The 12,640-nt window shown below is 38.6% G+C and overlaps 1 protein-coding gene across 1 annotated transcript in view; it reads right to left on the bottom strand.

Moving 5' to 3' along the window:
• LOC122789036 (protein phosphatase 1K, mitochondrial-like) overlaps window positions 1–12,640 on the bottom strand; it is a 295,109-nt gene that overhangs the window by 90,615 nt on the left and 191,854 nt on the right. The window contains exons 4-5 of the mRNA XM_044056209.1: window positions 11,950–12,112; window positions 11,708–11,852 (exon numbers count right to left, since the gene is read on the bottom strand). Of these exons, the coding sequence (XP_043912144.1) occupies window positions 11,708–11,852; window positions 11,950–12,112 (308 nt within the window). The remainder of the gene's footprint in view (window positions 1–11,707; window positions 11,853–11,949; window positions 12,113–12,640) is intronic.

Below are 12,640 nucleotides of genomic sequence, written 5' to 3'. Positions count from 1 at the left end.
GAGCTACAGGAATCTGGGTGGCCTTAGCAGGGGGAGCCTTTCTATTAACCTTCTTAACTTTGAGGGGAGGGCAAGACTGCCTACGAACAAAGGCCTGCTTATTAGGGTAATACTTTTAGAATTTAGGTACAGGAGAATTTCTCTCAGTTTGTTTAGCCTTACCCTTTTCCTGTTGGGACTTGAACAAATCAGCAGCAGCACCACTAAACAAATGCTTGTTATCCAGAGGACCTTCCATCAACTTAATGTCATCTGGCAAATGCTGAAGCTGAAGCCAGGAGTATCTCCTCAGCACAGAGCCAAAAGCAGCAGCCCTAGAGGTGGCATCTGCTGCATCATAACTGCATTTATTAGAGTGTTGATCCACCTCCCAAGCAAGGAGAGAGCAGAAGTCTTCCCCTCAGAGTCATGAAGAGCAGAAATAACCTGACAGGCCTGAGATAAAAGAATCAAAACATATCTTGTCATATGGGTCTGATGGCTGACAGCCCTAAAAGCAAAGGTAGCCAAGGTATAAACCTTATTTGGATTTTCCATAGCTCTGCTGTCTTTATCAGAAGGAAGCAAGTTCGTTGAAGGAAGTTACTCTGATGGCTTGTTAGATGCCACAGACACCACTGGCTACAATAAGGGCCCGACGAGGAATAGTTCTGACGTTAAAGCACAGAAGCGACGAGGGACATCATGGTCTGGGGCAGAGACAAGTGACACAGTAAGAGTGGAAGTCCCAGTGTGGTATTTGCTTTCCATAGGCGAGACAGTTATTAACTTTTTCTGACATTGGTTAGTGCAAGAAAAAAGGATCCCCAACGGGTACTTAGCTTTCGAAGACTTCAACTTCAATTTGGAAATGAAACTCAGGTAAGCAGCAGACCGGCACTCGTGTGAACTGCTTTTGCTTCAGGCTCCATGGCAAAAAAGACTGATGTAATGCCATCAGATGCCTTCCTTTATACCACTGACGACCTGACGTCAGTCCTCAAGCGACAGCAAATGACACAGAAATACTAAGTCTCTGGTATTCAGGCCGGCTGAGGGCTACCTTGGCAGGGATAACCCAAATGTGATGACTGCAACAGTGAAACACAAAGAACATCTAGTGGAATTCTCTTCCTCAGAACCACAGTTAAGGGAGAAGGCATCTGGGAAGAACAGCCAAGGGATTCTTTCTCCTCCAAGGAATCTTCTTCCCTGAGCCTCTTAAGAAGAGTAGAGGACCCAAGGGGAGCTAGAACAGAAACTCATTTAAGGCGGCTTCAAAACAAACCTTGAATGAAATTCTGCAATTCACCCTGAGATGAATGGCAGAATTAGCAGGATCATTTTTATGGTATCTTGGTGAGGGGATCTTTAATAGTCTTCCCCTTCTCCTCCAGTTTCTGAAATACTTTCTCAGCAGGAGGTCTAAAGAGAAACTCCTTGTCCAGAGGTGCATCATACAGTTCAGCTTTAACATGCTCTTTAAGGGTCTGATTCCTAAGCTAAGCATTTTTACGGGCATGGACCCTGTAGCTGCTGCCACCCTGCATGATGCATCTAGAACACCACAGCCACATTTGATCAAGTATCTAGATATCTAGATGACAACACTTGCATGTTTTCTTGCTAGAGTCCAGTATCCTACTTTCCCTAAAAATTTGGCAAGGGGCTCTTGGATGTATGATCACCGTTTCCCTTGTTGAACTCCAGGAACACCACAACTGCGTCCACCAATGGGCTCTTGAAAAAAATGCCTGTGGTTCACCAGTACCCAGTAAAAGCAGTCATACTTCCTAAGAACAGGGGGAAAGGAACCAGGCTGCAAGGGTGTCAGTGAACACATCATTCAAGCCAACATAAACTGGACAGGAATTGCCAAATGTCTGGGTTTAGACATGCTGAGAAACCTTCCAATATTATTTTAAGCCTGAAAGAACTCTCTGAACTACAAGTTGAAAAACTCTTTCAGTGCAGTGTCTCCAAATAAGAAGTCCTCAGAAGACAACACCAAGGATGATGAGTTTTCAGAATCTAAATCATGGTAATGGTAGGGGTGTAGGGGTTTCACACAAGCCAACTCCTCCTACTCCTAATCAAAAATCATAGGAATCAAGCTCCTTTGGGAGGTGTCCCTTTTTCCTTTTCCAGGGGCAATTACTGTCACAAATTCCTTTTCCAGAGGAGACTGTCACGATTTCATGAAGACGAAGAAATCTTGTGCCACTCTGACTTGAGTCCTACCATGTGACCAGGAATGCAGATGCTGGAGCCACAGACAGTGCAGGTTGGGTTAACTATGGTTTTCCCTTCAGCTAAAGGGTCTTAGGCTTGATTCTGGTGGATTGCAAGGCCTTAGATTATGATGGGGGGGGGGGGGGTGAAGCCTCAGACCAAGCCCAAAGATGAATTTCCCTAGCTACTACTGGAGGGATTCTGCCCTCACTTTCTTGAACCATAGTACTAATGTTGTAAACCAGAACCTTTGAAGTAGCCCTGGACTTGACAGAAGCCAATCCAGTTCCACCTCGCACCGAAGTGGAAGGGGACAAAGATGTGTTGGTCTCCACAGAAGTCACACCAAGGACTCAGGCCCAGCAGCTGTTGTCAAGGGCTGTGAAAGGTCCTCATCTGAATCAGTGATTTTGAGCCATGGTGGGGGAGTCTGAAACAACTGAACTGTTGGTGGTCTTCTAACTTCCTTCTCTTTCAGGTGCTCTTAGGGGGTTTTGCTTGGGGATCATTGGATAACATTATGTGTCCTGAATTATCACTACCTCTAGTTAGGTACCTACTGAGGGAGTTTATGCTACATCCGACTATACTATGATTAAAATAGGTCAGAACTCAGTATGGCATTTTGTGCTCTTACTTAAACATTAAGAAACCAAGAAGGTTCTCCAGTGGGGTACTTAACTTTGATGATCTCTGGTTTCTGGTCTAACAGACAAACTGATAATGCAGCTGACAGTGTTCTGCATCAGTCTGATGCTGCAAGAAAAAAAACGTACGTTTACCATAAATGTAGCAGTCAATGATGTCAGGAACTGTGAAAGCTCTTTGAAATATGCCATTTTTGAGCCATGTAAGGGGAGTTGGACATAACTACAGTATTGTCAGTCTCCCCAAGTTCCTTCTCCTTCAGGTGCTTCTCAGGGAGTTCTGCCTGGTGACCAGCTGATGACATTATGTGCCTAGGACCATCACCATCATTGGTTAGGTATCTGTTGAGGGAGCGAGTACTGCATCTGATCGTACAAGAGTTAGAACGAGCCCAGAACTCAATTAAGGACATCATGCTTGGGGCATAAGCACAAAAGACAATAGGAATGAAAGTCCTTGTGCGTAATGCGTTTTCCACACAAAAATCAAGTTATTAACCTTAACTGACATTAAACAAAGGCAAAAACAAGACGCTAAGGAGGTTACCCAATAGGGTACCTGGCTTTCATTATTTCTATCTTCAGGCCTAACACATGAACTGATGCTTAGCTTTCGTGATCTCTTGTCTATAGGCCTAACAGACAAACTAAAGCTGCAACTGACAGCATTCTACATCAATCTGACACAGCAAGAAAGTAGAAATGCATACGCTTACTACAAAAGTAGATAAGATAGGATCTGCACTGCTGCAATGACAACACTTGGGATTTCCTGTACTGGAAACCCTTGACTGACCAGCCTGATTACCACAGATGTATTCCTCTCCCCCAGGTCTGTTGGTTGCCCTCCTCCCTGATGTCAAGAAGTCAGTGAATAAAAGGGTCGTCACCCGGCACCATTGCTTCAGTCTTTCTTGCCCCCCAGCCAGAGCATGACCTGCCCATGCTGTCCCATTTAGGAGAGCTTACAGGGACCCACAATGTATCAGATGGGAGTAGGGGAGGGGTCCTAAAAGGGGTGAAGGGGGCCCACACCAACCTATAGAAAGTTATAGACAGAATGATTACTGCAGCAGTAAAGACACTTAAATATATGCATTTTTTTTTACGGTAAGCATACACAATTGTACTATGTTTATTGTGTTTCATTGTTACAGTAATCATATTTGAGGACTCCCAATGCTATAGAAAGAGGAAGGTTGGCATGGAACACTTTAATTTGATAAGTCCTTGCACGACTGATGAAACAAAATACCTTTCTCTTCTTGGGACTAGAAACAGTCCGTAGCAAAAAATGGTTCCTAACTTCTTTGAGTGGACTGATGCTATAGATCCTTGTGCTAGGTCTTTGATCTGAGCCTGTGCCACTCAAGAGCTGTCCCTTTGGAACAGGAAGAATGTCAGAGAACCTTAGTAGGGAAACAAACTGTACGTTGCATCTGGTCATGATGATTTCTAGGACCAACCTGTCCCGAGTGATTGTCTGCATTTGAATTAGGATGGCAGCTAGTCTGCCCACTATCTTCATGTGTGTGTGTGTCTGTTGGGTGAGGGGCAGGGAGTTGCTTATCTAAGTCTCAGCTGCTCTATGCTGTATGTAATGTATGTATGCATATATGGACCTCACAATAGCGTTCAGCAACCAGATAATAAAGTAATGAATTGACGCTAAAGAATACTGGATTCCTTAGAAGAAAACGAGCACCAACAAGATAAAATTCCACTGGTTTAATAAAAAAACTAAAACAAATTCAGATTTAGCGTTTTCATCCACAGTAATGTGGACTTCCTCAGAATATCTTAAATGAATCAACCAAGCGTTTACATACTTATTTAGGCACCAAAAATACAGAGTCCTTTCATTTAAAGAAAAATACACACATTTTATATGCACTTAAAAACTGCATAAAAATATACTTAATACAAAAAACACTGTGCAAAACATGCTGTACAAAACAAACTGTGCAAGGTGGTTGTGCAACATGAATTATAAATACATTATACAGGCTCTAATATCTGTAAGACTATTTTAAAAAAGTATTTTACAATGATGGCTATTAAAGTCAATAGTAGTTGTAATAATTATGATAATTATATCATCATGCTTAATATCAGTGGGAGATACGTCAACTAACATGTTCCATTACTAAACAAGAAGAATGTATGTAATAAATATAAACATAAACATAAATAGTTCTAAGTAGTTATAAAATATGAGTGTGTAATATGTAGTTCCTATGAATAGCATTACAATACGGTGTCTATGTATGCATCTATAATATAGGTTTAATTGTTATATAGTCATGTTGCACAACCACCTTGCACAATTTATTTTGTACAACATATTTTGCACAGTGTTTTTTGTATTATTAAGTATATTTTTATGCAGTTTTTAAGTGCATATGAAATGTGTATTTTTCTTTAAATGAAGGGACTGTGTTTTTGGTGCCTAAATAAGTATTTAAATGCTTGATTGAATAATTTAAGATATTCTCAGGAAGTCCACATTACTTTTTTTTATTAAACCAGTGGAATTTTATCTTGCTGGTGCTCATTTTCTTCTAAGGAATTCCAGTATTCTCTAGCATCAATTCATTACTTTATTATATATATATATATATATATATATATATATATATATATATATATATATATATATATATATATATATATACATATATATATACAGATATATATATGTATATATATATATATATACATATACATATATATATATATATATATATATATATATATATATATATATATATATATATATATATATATATATATATATATATATATATATATATATATATATATATATATATATATATATATATATATATATATACATATATATATATATATATATATATATATATATATATATATATATATATACATATATATATATATATATATATATATATATATATACATACATATATATACACATATACATATATATATATATATACATATATATATATATATATATATATATATATACACACACACACACACACATATATATTATACATATATATATATATATATATATATATATATATATATATATATATATATACACACACACACACACACACACATATATATTATACACATATATATATATATATATATATCTATATATATATATATATATATATATATATATATATATATATATATATATATATATATATATAAAACATGATCGTCTAAGCTCCTTAACTACATTTGGACACTTCTTGAGAGGGAAATCAACAGCAGAACAGGTTAGTGCCATGGTGCATGAAAGCCAGTTACACCTTTTCGTTTTCTGAACATTTCTGAAGGGACTTGGCCCTACCTTTAGTAGTTCTAGGCCCTATGTTTAATAGTATTACAGATGAAGTACACACACTGGGAACAATAGGGCACTTTGAGCTCTGGGCTCAGACAAAATAAGCAAAGAAAGAGGAGTCCCAGTAAGGAATTTGTTTTCCATACTCTGCATATATCTACTTTAATAGACATCTAATCGGAAACAATGGATATTTTTTGAAAAGAAGTGCTGGAAACCCTTAGGTTTCGATAAGCAATCTCTTGATTCGGATTGCCTGATGTACTGGATGCAAGACTTCTCGGGTTCCGATGACAAAAAACAACTGAAGTAATGACAATGGCCAACACAATGACATCTAGGAGGACGGCATCCACCAGGCCTGAGGAAGAGATAAAAATATGGTATTTGGGCTAGTCAAGGACTTCCAAGGAAAGAAATCCCATGTCAATACTGTAAAACATATCTGAAAAGGTCAGCTGATGACTTCCTTATACCCCGGACATGATGACATTGTGTACAGAGCATCTGCTTGCTGAGGGATGGTAAAATTCACTGGTAATCTGTCTGACTGCAGGCTCCTGTAGGAAGGAATTACCAAGACTCAATAATGCAACACAAAGATGATGATCATCCTAATCTACTACAGAAGCCAGAGCTTAATGGCATGTATATCTAGGTGATTCAACTACAAAGGGGTGTGATGATATCTTTAAACAGAATTAGCAGAGAATCTTCCAGAAATAAATGGGGAGAACATCAGAAACCAAACGTGCTGACCAGTATAGGGTCACGAGTGTCATCTTACCACTGTGTATTTTGGCTATCTGAATTATTCTAATGAGAAAAGATAAAGTGGATAGACATACAGTACTTCCAATGACTAGGTTTCACCTTAGAGAATCACTGTTTGGGGTGCTGGGAGTGGAAGTAGCAAGACGTTCCAGCATTTCACATTTGCAAGAGACGAAAACAGGTCAAAAGTGGTCCGAGCTTAGTTTTAAAACATTCTATAAACTGGTTCAGTGACCACTCCTGCAGAGTCTCGCCACTAATGCACTGTATTCTCCCAGGAAGTGAATCACAGCCAGAAGTAGGTCATAATCCAAGGGTCAGTTTCGTAGCTGCATAGAAGGAGTGGGTTCCACCTTGCTTGTTGATACAACACACTTCCCATGCTCTTTGCATGGGCAGCCAGAGGATCCTTGGACAACCAAGCCTGGAATGATTTTAGGGTCAGAAGGACTACTCAAGAGTTCCAAAATGCTGATCTACAGTTGCAATTTCTGAAGGACCAGTAGTCATTAGCCATCTTGCTCCGAAAATGCACAATCATACCCTTGAGCCAGTGCATACATTGAGTAAGAGGGCTGGAATCTCTGAATGGAGGCTGCCTTATGTCAGGATGGAGTATGCAGCCATCACCATAGGGAATGCATACCAGAATCTGCTGGGGTAACACTACAGGAAAGCAAGTAGAGCTACCAAAGTCTGATGACCCATTTTGATGGCCTCATGTGTAGCTCTGAATGCAGTAAGAGGACAATGGTAGCTGCCATATAACCCAAAATCTTGGGTACATTATCTGGTTTGCCAATGATGACTGTCACGTCACAAGTTGCAGACTCGGGCCTCTGTCTTGCCTCAAAAATATTTGACAGTACATGGTATCCAGGATACACTCAAAAGATTATCTACTAGGCAGAAGTAAGATGCAATGTGGGTATACAGACAGCTATGTCTGCAGAATGGAAACATCTTGCAGAATTATTTGTTTTACTGAAAACCCTCATACACCCCCCCAATACCCCTGTAAAACCTAATAACACAGAAAACTATGTACATAATAAGAACAAATGTTCTAAAATGATACCCACACCAACAGGCATCTATTTTTGTCTCATCTTTATAGCCATTCCTGCTAAGAAAACACTTGAATGCTTTCAGTAAACTTTTTCTCCAAGCCATTTCTCTTTATCACATTGTCTTCTGGTGACAAGCAAACCAGACACAAAGTGCCAAGGATACCTTGTTTACCAGAAAAATCTTTATAATATTCAATATTCCATTTACATATTTTGTAATATACTTGTTGCTGGACAAATCCCAGGGTTGACCCAATCTGCATATGCAAGCATGAGATAATATGAGAAAAAGCACACCAGTGCTCTTTCAACCAGACCCTTCCTTTCTCTTTTCTTTTTCCTCACATTGCAGTGCCTACATTTCTTAAAACTGAACAGGTAAAAAAAGAGAGAAGGGAGAAAAAGAAAAACAAAAGTAACTGTTTACATTAATATCCCCATTACATTAAAAAAAGAACTGAAAAAGTTTACTTCACAGTTTGCTAAGAAAATCATGCAACATTTAAACATTACTATTAAGAGAAAAAAAAGAAATTTATTTTACTTAAAGTAAACTTTCTCTCTTCTCCCCTTTCCAAAGTAGTTTTCCGAAGTATAATGACATAATGCAGGGCATATGTCCCCTACACATTTAGCAAAGTCCACTAAAATTCAGTATTGCCAAATCCTCTTGTTCTGCTATGGATTCACAAATATAATTAGTGCTTTGTAATCTGACTTTTGTTTACAGGTAACTGAATTTATTCACCAAATATTAACAACATGAAGCAGGATATAATTAAAGTTCCCCACAAGTTTAACAAAATTCAAGGAAGTTCACTATTTTTAGATTTTCCTGTTCTGCCATGCTTCACATGTATAATTAAGGCTTTATTATCCCAGAATTGTCGATTTCTAAGCTACTAGCTTTAATCCTGTTCTCCCAAATCCTAACTTCCAACATATTCTAGATTCTTCTAGTCAATTTTTATGCTTTCTTTCTTCTCTCAGGCAACTGAAACAGTGGAAAAGATTTCATGGGCTCAGTCTCTCTGTAGTCCTTAGCACCAGAAGTACACAAAGCAGAGCCTCCTTCTGATTCACAGCTCACTCTTTGGACAAGCTTTTGTATTTCCTCCTTAAGATGTACTTCATTAAATAAAAAATGATTTTGCCCCTCCAGGGAAAAACACTTGGAAGATGGCTGGGTACAGCAGTTTGAATCTCATACCTGCTTTGACATTCCCTAAATAATGGAATACATTTATTCCTCTTCTGCCTGGTGTACACCGAGTAATCATTCTCTACAAACTCTACTATCTCCCGCCTTAACACGATCTTTCTTCCACAGTTTTGTCAGAATCAGTTCTTTCTGTCAATAAGACTGCATTTTTACTATTAAAGGTCTACATTGTTTGTTAGTATCCAGATTTGGAGCATACACACGATGTGCCCTTCAAATTAACAGTTCCTGTTGTGGAAGACCAGTCCAGTTGCTTATTTGTGCTTTCATAAAATTAATACAGTGTTTCCTTCCAACTTCTCAGGTTTTCCCTACATGCTCTGTCCTCTAATTCTATTTTTTTGAAACATCTCTTCTTGTGCGTCTCATATTTCAGTCAGCCTTTTCTTCATTTCAACCTCTGAATTTTGCAGCCCTGTCATCTTATCTGAATATCTGTTTAAAGCTTCTTCCATTTTTTCCAGCTTGTGTTCATATACTCCTTCAGTGTTTCGTTTATTTTTAACCAGGTCTGTGTGTAGCTGCTTTATACTCTCCTCTAGGTTACTGGAAGCCATGTCGGGAACTTCTAATGCTTCTTGCTGAATCTCTGCAGTACTCCTCTCAGTCTGTGCTTCTTTCTCACCTTTTGCAGCTGATTTTCCTCAGATCTTTTATATTTCTTTTTCCTGGTATCCAGGCAGTGCATTTACTAGCTAGTTTACTGAAATGTACCCAGAAATCTAGGTCCACTGGCCTTCTTTGCTAGGTTTCTCTTTTCAGACTGAGTGAGCCAGAATTAAGCTGTTACTCAATGTGCAGCCATCTTGGAATACCACTGCAAAACCCTGTTTATGCTCAGTCTGGACAAGAGTAGTCAGCATTGGAGAACTGTAATTATGCTCAGTCTCTTTGCATGTTCCCCAGTCATCCAACATGACAGCCTCCATTGGGACTATGTCAAGGACAGCAGACTCCTTATACACTAGGCCCAAGGTCTGAATGAATGAAAGCCACACACACACACACATACAAAATCTGCATCCTCAGAGGGTTCTTGGGGTATCTGACTCTATGGCCTCGAGTGAAGACTTACAAGGGTAAACATCCAAATAACCACTGGCAGATTTCAAGGAATAATAAATTGAACAAAGTTAGTTGTGTTGAAGGTTGAGTTGGGAGACTGCATTAATGGTTAAGATGTTTACCTTACAGACACAAGTGCAAGGTTTGATTCTCACATGGGGTAATTGGGTAGGCTTAAAATGGTCCTTCAACATGTCTGCTTTTCAGCTGTCGCCAAGACAGTTCTAGTTGAAAGAGTGCTTTCCAGGCTACAATGTACACCTTCATTTGTTCATATACTAAATTAGAGGTGTGACAGACATGTAATCACCCTCCTGGGTGCCACTGTCCTGAAAGCCCTCATATGGTATGCCTTTTTACAATCAGCAAATTTCAATCCCTTGCAGATGTTGGTTTGAGACCCAAGATCATGTCCAAAGCATCCACATTAAGGATGTTAGTATCTTCCAGGATGACAAAATGACATCCCAAGGCTGACTATGACCTGAAAACAGCAGCTCACTTGGTGGTCTTAAAACTATACCTCAGAGGCAAATTCTTGTCCAATGAGTAACTAATTTATTTTCATGAGGTTTCTTAGGTAACCACATACACCTTTGCAAGAGATACCAATAGCATTGAAGATGACATGCATTCTGGGGGATTTAGGAACCTTTTAAGTAAAAAAAAAAAAAAAAAAAAGTGACATTGGAGGGAGTCAGAGAAGAAAACTGTGGTTGTCTCATTAAAAAAAAATAGATACTGCAAATAACAGAAGTCCTTTGGCCGAATCATGTCTTTCGCGATCTACTTGCTTGTTGATTTTTCTTTGGGACATCATGGACCTCAGGAAAATTAGAACATGCAGTTCAGTATCACACATTTAAAAGGCAAGAATCAGTGTAATCAGGGAAAAAAAAATTACACAAATGGTAACATTCTCTGAAGATGCCCTTCTACTCCCTTCACCCTTCTGTCAGACCAGCACACTGGGCTAGGGGAGGAGTCCAACTTTGTTCTATGCCCACATGCAAAAGCCACGAAAGTCAGACAGGAAGGGAAGATATCTGCAGTTATTTTACACGGATAACTAGCACTTATGCAGCAGCAATTCTTATGCTGAATATCTCCAGTTCCAAAGTTTAACTGTAAGCAGAGAAGCATCTCAGTAAAGATGTCAAAAACGTACTGCTTGCTTTCTGAACTTTGCTTTTCTTCATATACTTCTGCAGAGGCAGTATATGTTGTTACCAGACATCTATAAGTAAAACGTAGAAAGCCTGGGATGGTCAGCGGTTTTGCTTTTCGTTCACCTATTGTGACTACTTTAACTTCACCCACCACAAAACAGTCTGAAAAACTAAAATGTCTTCTGCTTTGATATACACACCTTAACTTTGCAAACTTCTGGCTCAGCAATCACTCCAAAAGGTTTCAGCTGTATGTCCCCAATACTTCGTGTCATTGCCAACTTTCCATTAACATATGGCTCCCCAGCATTGTTCCATTGTACAAATCCACCAAACTGCCGAATTCTACAAGAAAAAAAATCCATCTCTTAAGTGTTCCTTTATGTGTTGCTCATTCTTTAAAGGTCAAAAAAGTGAAGTAGTGCACATATTCTATACGGACCTGTGTTTTTCATCTTTACGCCTCGGGGTATGGTCTTCAGTCAAACGTACTGCATTACCTTCTCTGCACAGAACTGCAGGGCTGTCACCAACACTAGCAATCACAACTTCAGACTCATTATGTAATAAAGCTACAGTTGCTGTTGTTCCAGAAGTGACAATATCTAAAAAAAAAGGGAAATGTATCAATACATCTTTTAAATGTGTTAAGAGCTTGATATACTTTAAATTATGTGGATACTATTCAATTTGAAGTTATTGATTATATAAATGCCTACAAAACTACCATTAAAACTACTAAATAAATACTAACAGCCCACTACAATAATGCCTTCTCCTCAGAAAACCCAGATTCATATTAGTGGTTGGCTTTGTATGAAATCCGATTTACAGACAGCAACTAGTCTTCAGCACTGGAATAAGCTAGGAAAGAATTTTATGCCACAGTTGGCTGAACTGATTAGGAAAAATCTAATTCAATCAGTTTACAAGTGCTAAATATCCTGTATCTGACACGAAGCAACAGCATAAAAGACCACAAGGAAAGGCTAGCCATTAATTGCCAGTTACTTCTATAGCTCAAGGATTCAATACTGCAAATGAAGCCAGGTGCTGTTTTCATGAAGGTATCATTTCCCCGTTAAAAACTAACACTAACCTGTTTGAAAACTGCTGTTCACTATGCTACAGGA

The sequence above is a fragment of the Protopterus annectens genome, chromosome 14.part0 (genome assembly GCF_019279795.1).
Source record: "Protopterus annectens isolate FY-2018-M chromosome 14.part0, PAN1.0, whole genome shotgun sequence".
Taxonomy (NCBI): domain Eukaryota; kingdom Metazoa; phylum Chordata; order Ceratodontiformes; family Protopteridae; genus Protopterus; species Protopterus annectens.
Note: the sequence above shows the minus strand (reverse complement) of the source record. Positions and strands in the feature narration are given on the sequence as shown.